This window comes from Xyrauchen texanus, chromosome 39, assembly GCF_025860055.1.
Source record: "Xyrauchen texanus isolate HMW12.3.18 chromosome 39, RBS_HiC_50CHRs, whole genome shotgun sequence".
NCBI lineage: Eukaryota > Metazoa > Chordata > Actinopteri > Cypriniformes > Catostomidae > Xyrauchen > Xyrauchen texanus.
This window is the reverse complement of record NC_068314.1, coordinates 12029679-12044695: the sequence shown is the minus strand read 5'-3', so window position 1 is coordinate 12044695 and position 15017 is coordinate 12029679. Positions and strand designations below refer to the sequence as shown.

General features: G+C 43.0%; 1 protein-coding gene across 1 annotated transcript in view; it reads left to right on the top strand.

The window, feature by feature from the left end:
* The window catches only part of rargb (retinoic acid receptor, gamma b), a 101535-nt gene extending 91183 nt beyond the window's left edge, over positions 1 to 10352 (top strand). The window contains exon 8 of the mRNA XM_052111012.1: positions 8695 to 10352. Coding sequence (XP_051966972.1) covers positions 8695 to 9020 — 326 coding nt within the window. The 3' untranslated portion in view covers positions 9021 to 10352. The remainder of the gene's footprint in view (positions 1 to 8694) is intronic.
* Positions 10353 to 15017: the final 4665 nt, after the last annotated feature.

Sequence of the window (15017 nt, the reverse complement as noted above, 5' to 3'; positions counted from 1 at the left end):
TATGTTTCAGCAGTGAGTGAACGAACTGAGTAAGCGATTTCAGACGCTGACGTAAAATCCATGCGTCAGAGAACACTCGGGAGCTGTCGCAGACATTTGTCATGAAGGTTTCACCTGTGTGGCTTTATGAATTTGATAATCTCTGTAATCTTTAGATAGTTTATATATATAATTTTATAAGAGGCAATTCAATATTTTATTTTTGCATTAATAAAAAACATGAATCATAATTCAATGATCATAATACAGTTAATCATTTCACTTGTTCATTTGATATGCGTATTACATTAATGATACAGAAATTACTTCAATGTTTATATTTAATTTTTCATAAAAAGATCATATAACCATTTATTCTATGTGTTGTTAAAGATAAAAATAATGAAAACACTATTGTACACTACTATAAGTCCATCCATCCATCCATCTTCAACTGCTTATCCGAAGTCGGGTCGCGGGGGCAGCTGCTCCAGCAGGGGGCCACAAACTTCCCTATCTCGAGCCACATTAACCAGCTCTGACTGGGGGACCCCGAGGCGTTCCCAGGCCAGTGTGGAGATGTAATCTCTCCACCTAATCCTGGGTCTTCCCCGAGGCCTCCTCCCAGCTGGACGCGCCTGAAACACCTCCCCAGATGCCCAAACCACCTCAACTGACTCCTTTCGACACAAAGGAGCAGCGGCTCTACTCCGAGCTCCTCACGGATGACTGAGCTCCTCACCCTATCTCTAAGGGAGAAGCCCGCCACCCTTCTGAGGAAGCCTATTTTGGCCATTTGTACTCGTGACCTAGTTCTTTCGGTCATGACACAGCCTTCATGACCATAGGTGAGGGTAGGAGCAAAAATTGACCGGTAGATCGAGAGCTTTGCCTTTCGGCTTAGCTCTCTTTTCGTGACAAGGGTGCGATAGAGCGAGTGCAATACCGCCCATGCTGCCCCGATTCTCCGGCCAACCTCCTGCTCCATTGTCCCCTCACTCGTGAACAAGACCCCGAGGTACTTGAACTCCTTCACTTGGGGCAATACCTCCTTCCCTACCTGGAGTACGCACTCCATCGGTTTCCTGCTGAGAACCATGGCCTCAGATTTAGAGGTGCTAATCCTCATCCCAGCTGCTTCACACTCATCTGCCAAGCGATCCAGTGAGAGCTGAAGGTCACTGACCGATGATGACATGAAGACAACATCATCTGCAAAAAGCAGCGATGAGATCCCCAGCCCACCGAACCGCACACCTTCCCCACCCCGACTACACCTCGATATCCTGTCCATGAATGTCACAAACAGGATTGGTGACAAAGCGCAGCCTTGGCGGAGACCAACCCCCACATGGAATGAACTCGACTTCATGCCGAAGACCCGGACACAGCTCTCACTTTGGACGTACAGGGATTGGATCACCCTACGAAGGGAACCTCCCACCCTGTACTCCCGCAGCACGTCCCACAGTCTCTCCCGTGGGACCCGGTCATACGCCTTCTCCAGATCCACATGTAGACCGGATGGGCATACTCCCAGGCCCCCTCCAGGATCATTGTGAGCGTAAAGATCTGGTCCGTCGTTCCACTGCCAGGACGAAAACCGCATTGTTCCTCTTCAATCCGAGGTTCAACAGTCGGCCGAACCCTCCTCTCTAGCACCTTTGAGTAAACTTTACCAGGGAGGCTGAGAAGTGTGATACCCCTGTAGTTGGCACACACTCTCTGATCCCCCTCTTTGAAGAGGGGAACCACCACCCCGTTCTGCCACTCCTTAGGCACTGTCCCAGATTTCCACGCAATGTTGAAGAGGCTTGTCATCCATGACACCCCCTCCACATCCAAAGCTTTCAGCATTTCTGGTCGGATCGCATCAATTCCCGGGGCTTTGCCACTGCGGAGTTGTTTGACTACCTCAGTGACCTCCCCCAGGGAAATAGAATCTGATCCCCATCAGCCTCCGTCTCTGCCTCTAGCATAGAGGGCGTGTTGGGATTTAGGAGTTCTTCAAAGTGTTCCTTCCACCGCTCAATAACCTCCTCGTTTGAGGTCAACAGCGTCCCATCTTGGATGGTTCCCCGTTTCCCCCTCCTAAGGTGGCGGACGGTTTCCCAGAAGCACTTTGGTGCAGACCGAAAGTCCTTCTCCATGGCTTCTCCGAACTTTTCCCACACCCACTGCTTTGCCTCCCTCACGGCCGAGGCCGCAGCCCTTCGGGCCGGTCGGTACCTTGCAACTGCCTCCGGAGACCTCCGGGACAACAAATCCCGGAAGGCCTCTTTCTTCAGTCGGACGGCTTCCCTGACCACCAGTGTCCACCACGGTGTTCGAGGGTTACCACCCCTTGCAGCACCTAAAACCTTGAGGCAGCAGCTCTCCACTGCGGCTTCGGCAATGGAAGCTTTGAACATTGCCCACTCCGGTTCAATGTCCCCAATCTCCGCAGGGATGCCTGAAAAGCTCCGCCGGAGGTGTGAGTTGAAGATCTCGCGGACAGGGACCTCCTCCAAACGTTCCCAGTTCACCCGCACTACTCGCTTGGGCTTCCCAGGTCTGTCCAGAGTCTTTCCCCACCCCCTGACCCAACTCACCACCAGATGGCTACTATACGTATATCTTATTATTAAAACAAATTGTAGAAAAGTAAACAACCAACAAAAACCAACCCAAGTGCACAAGCACACATTTTCACTGGGTTCTTCTTATCGGTGTCCTCCATCCGAGTCCGGAGGCAAACTTGATGCAAAAATGTACTTCGTCTTGTTTCTGGTGAATTAGATTTTCTTGTGAAGAAAATGTTATTTTTCACAACTTTGAGGCGTGCATTGTTGTCTCGTCGACGCCACCCATCGATAAGAAGTTATTAAGACAAAATACATTTAGCTGTAATTGTAAACTAAATAAATGAAGAATAGATCCATTGACAACTCAGTAAAAAAAGAAACGTCCCCTTTTCAGGACACTGTATTTCAAAGAATTTTGTAAAAATTCAAATACATTTTCAGATCTTTATTGTAAAGGGTTTAAACAATGTTTTCCATGCTTGTTCAATGAACCATAAACAATTAGTGAACATTCACCTGTGGAACGGTCATTAAGACACTAACAGCTTACAAATGGTAAGGTCACAGCTATGACAATTAAGGTCACAGTTATAAAAACTTAGGACACTAAAGAGACCTTTCTACTGACTCTGAAAAACACCAAAAGTAAGATGCCCAGAGTCCCTGCTCATCTGCGTGAATGTGCCTTAGGCATGCTGCATGGAGGCATGAGGACTGCAGATGTGGCCAGGGCAATAAATTGCAATGTCCGTACTGTGAGACGCCTAAGACAGCGTTACAGGGAGACAGGAAGGACCGCTGATCGTCCTCGCAGTGGCAGACAACGTGTAACAACACCTGCACATGATCATCTGAATATCACACCTGCGGGACAGGTACAAGATGGCAACAACAACTGCCCGAGTTAAACCAGGAATGCACAATCCCTCCATCAGTGCTCAGACTGTCCGCAATAGGCTGAGAGAGGCTGGACTGAGGGCTTGTAGGCCTGTTGTAAGGCAGGTCCTTACCGGACATCACCAGCACCAATGTCACCTGTGGGCATAAACCCCACTTTACTGGACCAGACCGGACTGGCAAAAAGTGCTCTTCACTGATGAGTCCTGGTTTTGTCTCATTTACATTTACATTTATGCATTTGGCAGATGCTTTTATCCAAAGCGACTTACAGTGCACTTATTACAGGGACAATCCCCCCGGAGCAACCTGGATTAAGTGTCTTGCTCAAGGACACAATGGTGGTGGCTGTGGGGATTGAACCAGCGACCTTCTGATTACCAGTTATGTGCTTCAGTCCACTATGCCACCACCACTCTCACCAGGGGTGAAGGTCGGACTCGAGTTTATCGTCGAAGGAATGAGTGTTACACTGAGGCCTGTACTCTGGAGCGAGATCGATTTGGAAGTGGAGTGTCCATCATGGTCTGGAGTGGTGTGTCACAGCATCATCGGACTGAGCTTGTCGTCATTGCAGGCAATCTCAAAGCTGTGCATTACAGGGACATCCTCCTCCCTCATGTGGTACCCATCCTGCAGGCTCATCCTGACATGACCCTCTCGCATGACAATGCCACCAGCCGTACTGCTGGTTCTGTGCATGATTTCCTTGAAGACAGGAATGTCAGTGTTCTGCCATAGCCAGCAAAGAGCCCGGATCTCAATCCTATTGTGCACGTCTGGGTCCTGTTGGATCGGAGGGTGAGGGCTAGGGCCATTCCCCCCAGAAATGTCCAGGAACTTGCAAATCTGGTGCAGTCCATGAGGGTGGCTTCCTTAGCTCCTAAAAATGATTTAGAGGAGAATTAAATATCTTAAAGAGATACATGACATTTTCATATAAAAAAGGCTCTGACAGCATAAAGTCATTCAGTATGGTTTTAAAGGAATAGCTCATCCAATAATTATAATTTACTCTTCATTTACTCACCCTTAAGCGGTCTCAAACTTGTACGACTTTCTTCCACGGAGCACAAATAAAATATTTTAGAGATATGATCGGTTTATCTCCATACAATGCAAGGCATAAAGGTGCCAACATTTTTATGAGTAAGACTAATAGTTTAGTAGATTAGAACAGACAAAAAAACTCCTTTTTACACTCCTTTTTCAATATAAATCTTGACATAAGCAGTCTCCTAGCCCTAGATTTCATGCTCAGGTCTCCAAGATTTCAAGTTTGATTACACTTCCTGGCACCATCTAGCATTCTAGCAAGCATTAAGCACTATGAAGTGTAATTTAGCTTGAAATCATGATTGGCTAGGAGACTACTGATGTCAAGATAGATAGCGAAAAAGGAGTTAAAGTTTGGTCTGTTCTCACTCTCATTGGATCGCTTCAGAAGACAGTCATAATTATTACCTTAATGCTGCCTTTATGTCCCTTTTGGGGCTAAAAGATTTGGTCATGACATTAAGGTAAGGAAATGATGAGAGAATTACTAAAGATTATCCTTTTTGGGTGAACTATTTCTGTAATGCAATGCATGGTAGTGAGTATACTACTATAGTCTAAAATGTATATTTCCAATTAAAACTCTAAGCAGAATAAAATAACTTGTCTTTGGACAAATGTTTTTGTGAAGCACCTAATGTGCCTAAGACTTTTGAACAGCACTGAATAAAAATACTGTATAGCTGTGCACAAAGTTTACCTTGTAGAATCTTTAAGAGTTTTCTTTAAAATTAGCAAAAACAAAAATGTGTTTTGTTTTTTATTCAGTACCTCGATAACAGATATTGACGTACACTCCATTAGAAAATAATAATTCATTATTTTAAAAATTCTTATTATTATTTGCCTCTTTAATTATAAATGATCATTTGTAGCCTTGTGTAATAGTTGAGTATGAGCTCCTCAATTGTCCTGAGTGGCAAAGCTGGATCAACCACTGTGGTTGAGAGATTAAACGGATCACAAAAGGCCACAGTCATTGACCCTGAAGGAGGACACATGATATTAAGAACCAAGGGGCTTGTAAACTTTTTAAAAGGATAATTTGTAAATTTAGATATTATCTGAATTTGTGAAATGTATGTACATATCTGTAATCTAAAATAGCTACATTAATGCATTACTAAAAAAGCTACTTTTATGCACCATTAAAAAAAAAACATCTTGCAGATGCTGCAAATTATGTACATTTACAAGCAGAACTGTATATATTATTAAGATGAATTTACCTTGTAGGTACTTCAATTTTTCCCACTTTTTGGCAGGGGTTACCACACCAAGCAACCCCATCTCTTTCAGAACAGTTATGTAGTACATGTAACATAATGATTTAAATATTATTAATTACACATATCAAATGAAACTGAACTCTACTAATTTCTGAGGGAAAAGTAATCTACAAACTCCCATGGACTCCCATCCAAGCTGGGCTGCGTTCCTGCACCCAGAGAAGAGATGCCCATTGGCCATCCTGCTCATTATGAGATGCATTACGTCTTCATCCATGCCTAAAACAATAGAAAATCTTCTGTACATTATTTTGTAAGGCATATGCAAATACAGTAGTTACATTTGATAAATAATATATGTGAACAATCCAACAAATTATCATTTGCTGCATGAAATCTCAACAGTAATAATTACCCTTGCTAGTTTCGAGTCAAGAATTGCATTTAAGCAGAGTTAGTGGCCAATTATAAATTAATCCATCAATATAATTTTCTTAGTTATATCTTGCTACAGATTTATTTGTATTAATAAAATAGTTACTTACATTTGTAAAAGTTGCCACCTCCGGTGTTTGCGTCCGCCATTTGCTATTTTATTTTGCACTCTGCCACCGTCTCCACGTTGAATTATGGGAAATAGGGTTCAGAGAGTATACATCATATGTACCCTCAAAATCAGATTGCATTGTGGGTAAGAATGAGTGAACAAATGTAGTGAACGAGATGTAGGGAATTAATTCAGACACCACTACAAAATGGCTAACACCCAAAATAGTGCACTATTTAGTGGATAGGTGGCTGTTTCGGACACAGCTAGGGTCTCGCCCATGAAAACAATAGTTTTTTCCCTTCTATGACAAGACTCTTTATTTTGTGGGATCATATCTCCCAATAAAAATGTTGTAGAGACACAGGGGTGGGCTCATTTCACTCGGGCAACCAATCTTTAAGTATCACCTTGGAAATGGCATAGAAACGCCCTAGTAACCATTTATGGCACCCTAGCAACCGCCCCATAGACTTCCATTCAAAATGTCTCAGTCGGATATCTTCAGAACAGAATACCATAGACACTTGGAAGTGTTGGTTGGCTCTTTTGAGTCAGGTTAGTAAGTAGCCAATAAGAATCACTCTGTCTACTGGCATGAGAAGTATGCCCTGACAACCATTTAGAGCACCCTAGCAACAAGCTCTATTGATTTAAATTAGAGTGTGATATCTTCAGATCAGAATGTCCTAGAGAAATGAGAGTTGGTTTGTTTCAATTGGGTGAGCAATCAGTCTTCAAGTATCATCATGGGAACTACTTAGCAACACCCTAAAAACTATACATCATATGTACCCTCAAAATCAGATTGCATTGTGGGTAAGAATGAGTGAACAAATGTAGTGAACGAGATGTAGGGAATTAATTCAGACACCACTACAAAATGGCTAACACCCAAAATAGTGCACTATTTAGTGGATAGGTGGCTGTTTCGGACACAGCTAGGGTCTCGCCCATGAAAACAATAGTTTTTTCCCTTCTATGACAAGACTCTTTATTTTGTGGGATCATATCTCCCAATAAAAATGTTGTAGAGACACAGGGGTGGGCTCATTTCACTCGGGCAACCAATCTTTAAGTATCACCTTGGAAATGGCATAGAAACGCCCTAGTAACCATTTATGGCACCCTAGCAACCGCCCCATAGACTTCCATTCAAAATGTCTCAGTCGGATATCTTCAGAACAGAATACCATAGACACTTGGAAGTGTTGGTTGGCTCTTTTGAGTCAGGTTAGTAAGTAGCCAATAAGAATCACTCTGTCTACTGGCATGAGAAGTATGCCCTGACAACCATTTAGAGCACCCTAGCAACAAGCTCTATTGATTTAAATTAGAGTGTGATATCTTCAGATCAGAATGTCCTAGAGAAATGAGAGTTGGTTTGTTTCAATTGGGTGAGCAATCAGTCTTCAAGTATCATCATGGGAACTACTTAGCAACACCCTAAAAACTATTTAGAGCACCCTAGCAACCAAACACCATTGACATCCATTTAAAATCACTAATATGGGTATGTCAGGATCAGAATGTCACAGAGACTTCCAGGTTAACTTATTTCACTCAGGACCTCAGTAACTGCCTAGCAACCAGATGTGGTTACCCTAGCAACCAACAAAAAAAATCACATATCCCTGCACCAGAAAATCATAGACACTTTCTGGTTGACTTATTTCACTCAGGATGGCCAGTAGCCCTGATAAGTATCGCCCTTGTATCTGCCTAGCAACCAGATGGGGTTACCCTAGCAACCAAGTGACAAATCCCATATCTCTGCACCAGAAAATCATAGACACTTTCGGGTTGACTTATTGCACTCAGGATAGCAAGGAGCCTTGAATAGTTTCACCCTGGTTACTGCCTAGTAACCAGATGGAACACCCTAGCAACCATGGAACAACACCAATATCTTTGCACCAGAACATCCTACTGTCATGTGGGTGGCATCTTTCAACTTGGGGGAGTTGATTGGACATCGTGGTGATTAATTTTGCATCACATATGAAATATTTTTAGACAGCAATGAGAAACCAAATGGAGACTTTTATTGAGGTAATTTCGCATGGGTCTTCTTTAGAGTGTCAGAAGCAATCTCAGCAAAGTCTTAAACTGTGCTCAGAGTCTGTAATCAAAATTTAGAGATTTTAAAGTATTATATATTATTAAAATAATTATTCCAAAACCAGATTATTTTAGCTGTGTTGTACACATTAATGTTGGATATCTTCTAACGAACTGGAGAAGAAACATCTGAGACAAAATTGATACACCAATAAAACATAACTCCAATATCCATTAAGTTTCCTTAGCTTTGAGAGAAAAAAAAACTCTTAACAATACAATATTCCTCTGGGTATGTTAAGAGGACATAACTGAAGAGACATCTGTGTGTCTCATACATCATATCTGTGTGTTTGTGTAGGAGCGGAGCGAGCCATCAACCTGAAGATGGAAATCCCAGGCCCATTGCCGCCTCTGATCAGAGAGATGCTGGAGAACCCAGAGGTCTTTGAGGAGAGCTCTGACTTTGGTGACAAAGGTGCTGCTGCCCCCCTCCCACCCCCTGCCAACCGGGCCATCAAACATGAGCAGGATGAGGAGTCTGCCCTGGAGGATGAGGAAGAGGAGGAGGACGAATGTGCAGAGGAAGTACTGGAGAGAGCAGGGGACAGTGAGGATGAGGAATGGGGTCTCCTGCAGGTGGACATGGGTGGTGCTAGAAAAGGTGCCACAGGAAGAGCACAATGACTCATGTATGTTTGATACATATGGACAACAGGCTATATATTCACATTGATGCTGCATTTGCTCTCAAATCAACTGATACAAACAGATATTTCACAGGACATAAACATTTGACCACACAAACAACACTAAATTAGGACCAAAAATTATTACATTAAAAATAAATTGCACAAATACAAAACAGATATTTTTTGGACTTTCAGTGGGGTCCAAAAGTCATCTGAGACAGTCAATCCATGCATCTTATCACGTGGCTTGTTGAGCGCGTTACCGCAGAGACATAGCACGTGTGGAGGCTCACTCTATTCTCCACGGCATCCACGCACAACTCACCATGCACCCCACTGAGAGTGAACCACATTATAGCGACCAAGAGGAGGTTACTCCATGTGACTCTACCCTCCCTAGCAACCGGGCCAATTTGGTTGCTTTGGAGACCTGGCTGGAGTCACTCAGCACACCATGGATTCGAACTCACGACTCCAGGGGTGGTAGTCATAATCTTTACTTGCTGAGCTACCCAGGCCCCCTTTTCTAAAGAAATCTTAATGTAAGAGTAAGGCGGACCAAATTGACTGGTAGACAGGGAAGCGCTATTGTCCAGCAAATTATTCATAACAATAGACGGACGGACGGATGGACGGACTGATAGATAGGGTTGGGAGGGTTACTTTTGAAATGTATTCTGCTACAGATTACAGAATACATTCTGTAAAATGTCATTTGTGTATTAATGTATTCCGTTAGATTACTCAAGGTCAGTAAAGTAATCTAAATATTGGATTACTCCTTCAGCAATGGTAAATTTTTTTCACTTCAGCAAGTACAGTAGACAAAGTCTCTGAAAAACCTAAATATCTTATGCAGTGTTGTTTCTAAAACAAGATAAATCAAGTTGATCTTGTTTTAAGGATTTTTTTTAATATTTTTACAGGAAAACCATAAAAACATTATTATCGAGAATAAAATGTTTGCCCTAATATCAAAGGTCTTGCTAGAAAAAAAGAAATTATGATCCAATGTGAATTTTCTTGATAAAAAAATATGATTGTGTCTGGTAACATGTATGTAAAATTGCTAGAAATAGCATTTTAGCTTAGCATAAAGCTAAAAATTTATACAAGGTTTATTTATATTTCTTCTGCTCCAAACTTACTTCAAACTTACTTATCTGTCTGCTTGTATGAATGTAACAGATCATAAGAAAGAGTTTCACCGCTGTTCAAATCCACATTGGATTGCATAATTTGTATGTATAAAAGTTACCCTTCTGTCACTCACTTGACGTTGTGTCGATTGTAGTGACACAAGGGGTCTTTCTTGAGAGCCTCATGTACCTCTGGATTTGAGAAAAGCCAATGAGAAATTGGTAGACAGAATTTGCATGTCCCGCACCCAGACATACGGGTATAAAGGGAAGCGGACATGCGTCTTTCAGTCAGATTTTTTCACTACTGCTCCACTCACTTCTATCAGAGCATTGCTGTTGGATCTACGGCGCGTTTCCAGCGGCTTTCTACTTCTCTGCACGCTGTGCAGTCCACACCCCTGGGCACTTCGACAGCGCTTCTGTAAAGAGCGTATACCCTCTAAAAGAGAAGTATTTTCCCCTCTAAAAGAGAGTATTTTCATTCATAAAAGAGTAATACACAGTAGGCATTGAACATCCTTTTCAGGACACATCTTTATAAAGATGCCCTTTCGCCTCTGTGTAGTTCCTGGATGCTGATCTCTCCAAATCCGACGGTCATAGATGCTGCCTCATGTGTCTGGGCCACGATCACACGAGGCAGCTTTTGTGGATGGTACATGTACTCACTGCGAGAATATGACCATGGCAACGTTGCGGTCGCGGCTTTCATTCCTCAAAGTGAATGCCACTCCAGCCACCCCCCGTGTTGCTCATTCTTCCCACGAGATTGAGGATGACCCAGTTGGAAATGGAGGAGTCCGCATTGTCCCTCGAGCCCCATGAGTTGGATGATGATGTCGCTGCTGAATCGGAGAGCGTCCGATGGGTCTGAATGGTCAGCCCACCCAGTCTGAGGCTGATGCGCAGATGGCTGACATTCTTTCCCGGGTTGCCATGAGCATCGGGTTGGACTTAAACCCTCCGCCCCCCACCCCACCAGGGCAGGTCACCCAGGTGGACAGAGCAGTTGTCCCGTTCAAAATGCTCATGTAGAAACAGATTCTAACCTGCGTTCGGCATCAAGATTGGTTCGCAGCGGTAGACCTGAAGGACGCGTACTTCCACGTCTCCATTTTGCCTCGACATCGACCCTTCCTATGGTTTGCGTTCGATGGCCAGGCATATCAGTACAAGGTCCCCGGCCAAGCCTGTTCCCCTCCTGTGATCTCTCAGTGGTCCTCTCGGGCCTACAGAGACCCCCATTCGAGCCGCTTGACTCAGTTGAGCTCAAGGCCCTCTCCTTGAAGATGACCCTCCTGATAACGCTAGTTTCCATCAAGAGGGTTTGGGATCTGCAAGTGTTCTCTGTCAGCGACACTTGCCTAAAGTTCGTCCAGCACATACTCAAATTATCCTGAGACCTCGACCGGGCTACGTGTCCAAGGTTCCTACGAACCCCTTCAGGGAACTGGTCGTGAACCTGCAAGCAAGCTGCCCCCAGAGGAGGCAGACCCAGCCTTGTCATTGCTGTGTCAGGTACGTGCTTTGCATATCTATTTGGACCGCACGCAGAGCACTAGATGTTCTGAGCAGCTCTTTGTCTGCTTCGGCAGATGGTGGAAAGGGAACGCCGTCTCCAAACTGAGGCTGCCCGCTGGGTCATCGACGCCATTTCCTTGACCTTCCAGACTCAGGCCGTGCCCGCCCCATTAACAAGAAGTGTGGCATCCTCGTAGGCACAGGCCAACAGCACCTCCCTAGCAGACATCTGCAGAGTAGAGGGCTGGGAAACTCCCAATACCCTTGCAAGATTTTACAATCTCAGGGTTGAGTCGGTCTCATCCTGTGTTTTGTCAGGTCCGAGCCAGTAGAACTCTGCAATGTGGCACATCCAACTGGGTGTTCCGCTTGCACACAGTGCCCTTCACCAAGTACGATCCAGTGCGCCTTCTCTCCCAGGTTAGCCACTAAGTGTCGCTTCCTGGATGATCTCCTCCCTAGCCTTCTGGCCTGCCAATTCAGTGGAGAAATTTGCATCCAGACCCACTACGAGCCACAGGCCCTCTGTACTGGGGTAGGGCTCCACGGGCTTAGTTCCCTCCACAGGCAAAATCACTGTGATGTATTTTACGTGGTACGGTCCCCCTGTTGGCAGACCCGCGTCTCCCTTGGGCAGTCTCACTGCTGCCGGTCGCTGTGCTTGTAGAGCTCCTCCCTTATCAGGCAGGACTTACCACCGCGCCGCTCCCACATACGGCTTCACAACCCTCGTGGTGTATTTGCCACATGTTACCTCCCACGAGTCTGGGCAGGATGTGGCCTCCGCAGGGTCTTCTCCCCCTGAAAGAATAGGACCATGAAAGACCGCCTTCCCCGATGAATTTCATAGTGCTAAGATAGCCCCAGCCGCTTCACACCCTATGCAAGAGACATAGAGAGAGAAAAGTCTGCGGGCTGCCGGGCTTGCTCCCATGCTAATCATGTCGCTTGTTCCCTTACGGGTACTGGGAACCTAATAACGGTATATGACACCTTTTATTTGGGGCATTGGGGAGTGTTACGTGCAGCCGACACAGCTGCTTCTAGCAATCAACAGCCTTCTTGCAACTGTCTCAGCAGTTCACGTAACACGGTTTAGTGCATGGTGTTTTTAAATGTGACCCCTTGTGTCACTACAATCGACACAACGTCGAGTGAGTGACAGAAGGGGAACGTTGTAGTTACTGTTGTAACCTCCATTCCCTGATGGTCCCCCTTGCCATGGCACTATTCCTACCACTGTAGTGCGCCGTACCTTATTCTCGCCTCCTCAGTGCAAAGACCTGGCTGACAAATGCACGCCCACTTCCCTTTATACCCATATGTCCGGGGGCGGTACATGCAAATTCTTTCTGCCAATTTCACATTGGCCTTTTCTCAAGTTCAGATGTACACGAGGCTCCCAAGGAAGATTCGACACAATCAACACAACGTCTCGTTCCCTACATCAAGGAACGGAGGTTACAACAGTAACCACGACGTTACAACAGTAACCATGACATTTTCCATCTGAAAGGACTAAATATTAAATGAAACAAATGACAATAGAATGCAAAGTAATCACTTCAGTAATTAAAATAATTTTTAAATGTAACTGTATTCTAATTACCAATGATTTAAATTGTAACTGTAGTGGAATAAAGATTAGATAGATAGATAGATAGATAGATAGATAGATAGATAGATAGATAGATAGATAGATAGATAGATAGATAGATAGATCAGACAATACTTTTTTAAAGGTTAATGTCGATATTATAATGTTTATAATATAATAATGTTCTATTATCAAAATACATAGACTCAAATGTGATTCAGACGATAACTTTTTAAAAGGTTTATGTCATAATAATAATCTAAAACATTGTTTTTATTGTGGATTGATGACAGCAGTCTCTATTAGGGATTTAGAAGCCCTCAGGAGGACTTCTAAGCTGTTGTGGGTTTAGGATCTAATTGTAGCATTAAAATGTCAATGTACACATGGACAGTGTAAAAAAAAATTGCTCATTTGATTATTAACAAAGAAATGGTTAAGTCTTAAATGTTTCTTTTTAATTTTATTTCATAAAGATTCTTTGCTGAAATTTGTTTTCAAAAAAACATTTTTAATTCCAAGTTTTCATTCCAGATATTCAATTTGGTCACAGACATTTGGACCCTTCTGTACATAGTTTACTTCTATTTTCCAAAAGAACCAAAACAGACTTTAAAAATGATAAGAATCCCACAACATTGTTACAGTACACAGTGTCACCCCAAGATGCACTACAATCTTTGACCATGTACTGAAGGTGAAGGCTAAGGGATGAATGATAAACCACTGTGCCATATTAAGACCATATCTGGAAGCTTATTACTATGCTTATTTTTGTACATAATTTGGAGCTCCCAAAGACTTGTTCTCTTAGGGAAACATGTTTTTGTTTATGTCTATGGTTTACTGATACATAATCATAAAATGTAAATGAGAAAAGATACATTACAAAATGACAACAACCAAACAATTAAAATAATAATAATAATAATAATAATAATAATAATAATAATAATAACTTTCTGGGCTGACATTTATTGTATAATATATCTTTTTCTACTGATGTTGCATTTTATCAGTTATTTTTTTATTTTGCATATGCACACTAGATGCCTCAACTATGTGCTTATTTCAGTGTGATTTTATGCGTAACTTATGATATAAATTTTTACCAAACAAACTCTCAAATGTTGACCATTTTTAGGGTATGTTTGGACATTAGATGATTAGAAACGTTTGCTGCATTATTCCTCTGTGGCAGAAGCGATCCTCATTGATGCATAAGATTTCGAAGTCAAAACTCTCACTCAGGGCAAATCAAGAACCAAATATAATCCATAGACTCATAGATCAGAATAAACCAGCTGTCTGTCTGAGCATGCATATACAATACACATATAGTTTATTTTCAGCTGATATATAGTCAAAGCAAAGCTAAATCAAATGGAACAGATGAAATGCTGACATTTAAAGCGGGCACGTCATGGATTTTAATTTTATTAATTGAGGTCCACTTTTGTTAGTTAAGTTTTCTTCCACAAAAATATACAGTCATAATGTAGTATTAAATGACCATTTTTGACCCTGTGTTTATTCCATTTAATCCATACTACAGCTTTAAGACACACCCAATATTCTGATTCTCTAACATCTTTACAGAGCGAACATTCTCCCATCATTACACATATGGAATTCTATTTTTTGGGGGGCGGCTGTGGCTCAGGTGGTAGAGCAGTTTGTCCACCAATCGCAGGGTTGGCGATTTTATTTCCCGGCCCACATGACTCCTTGG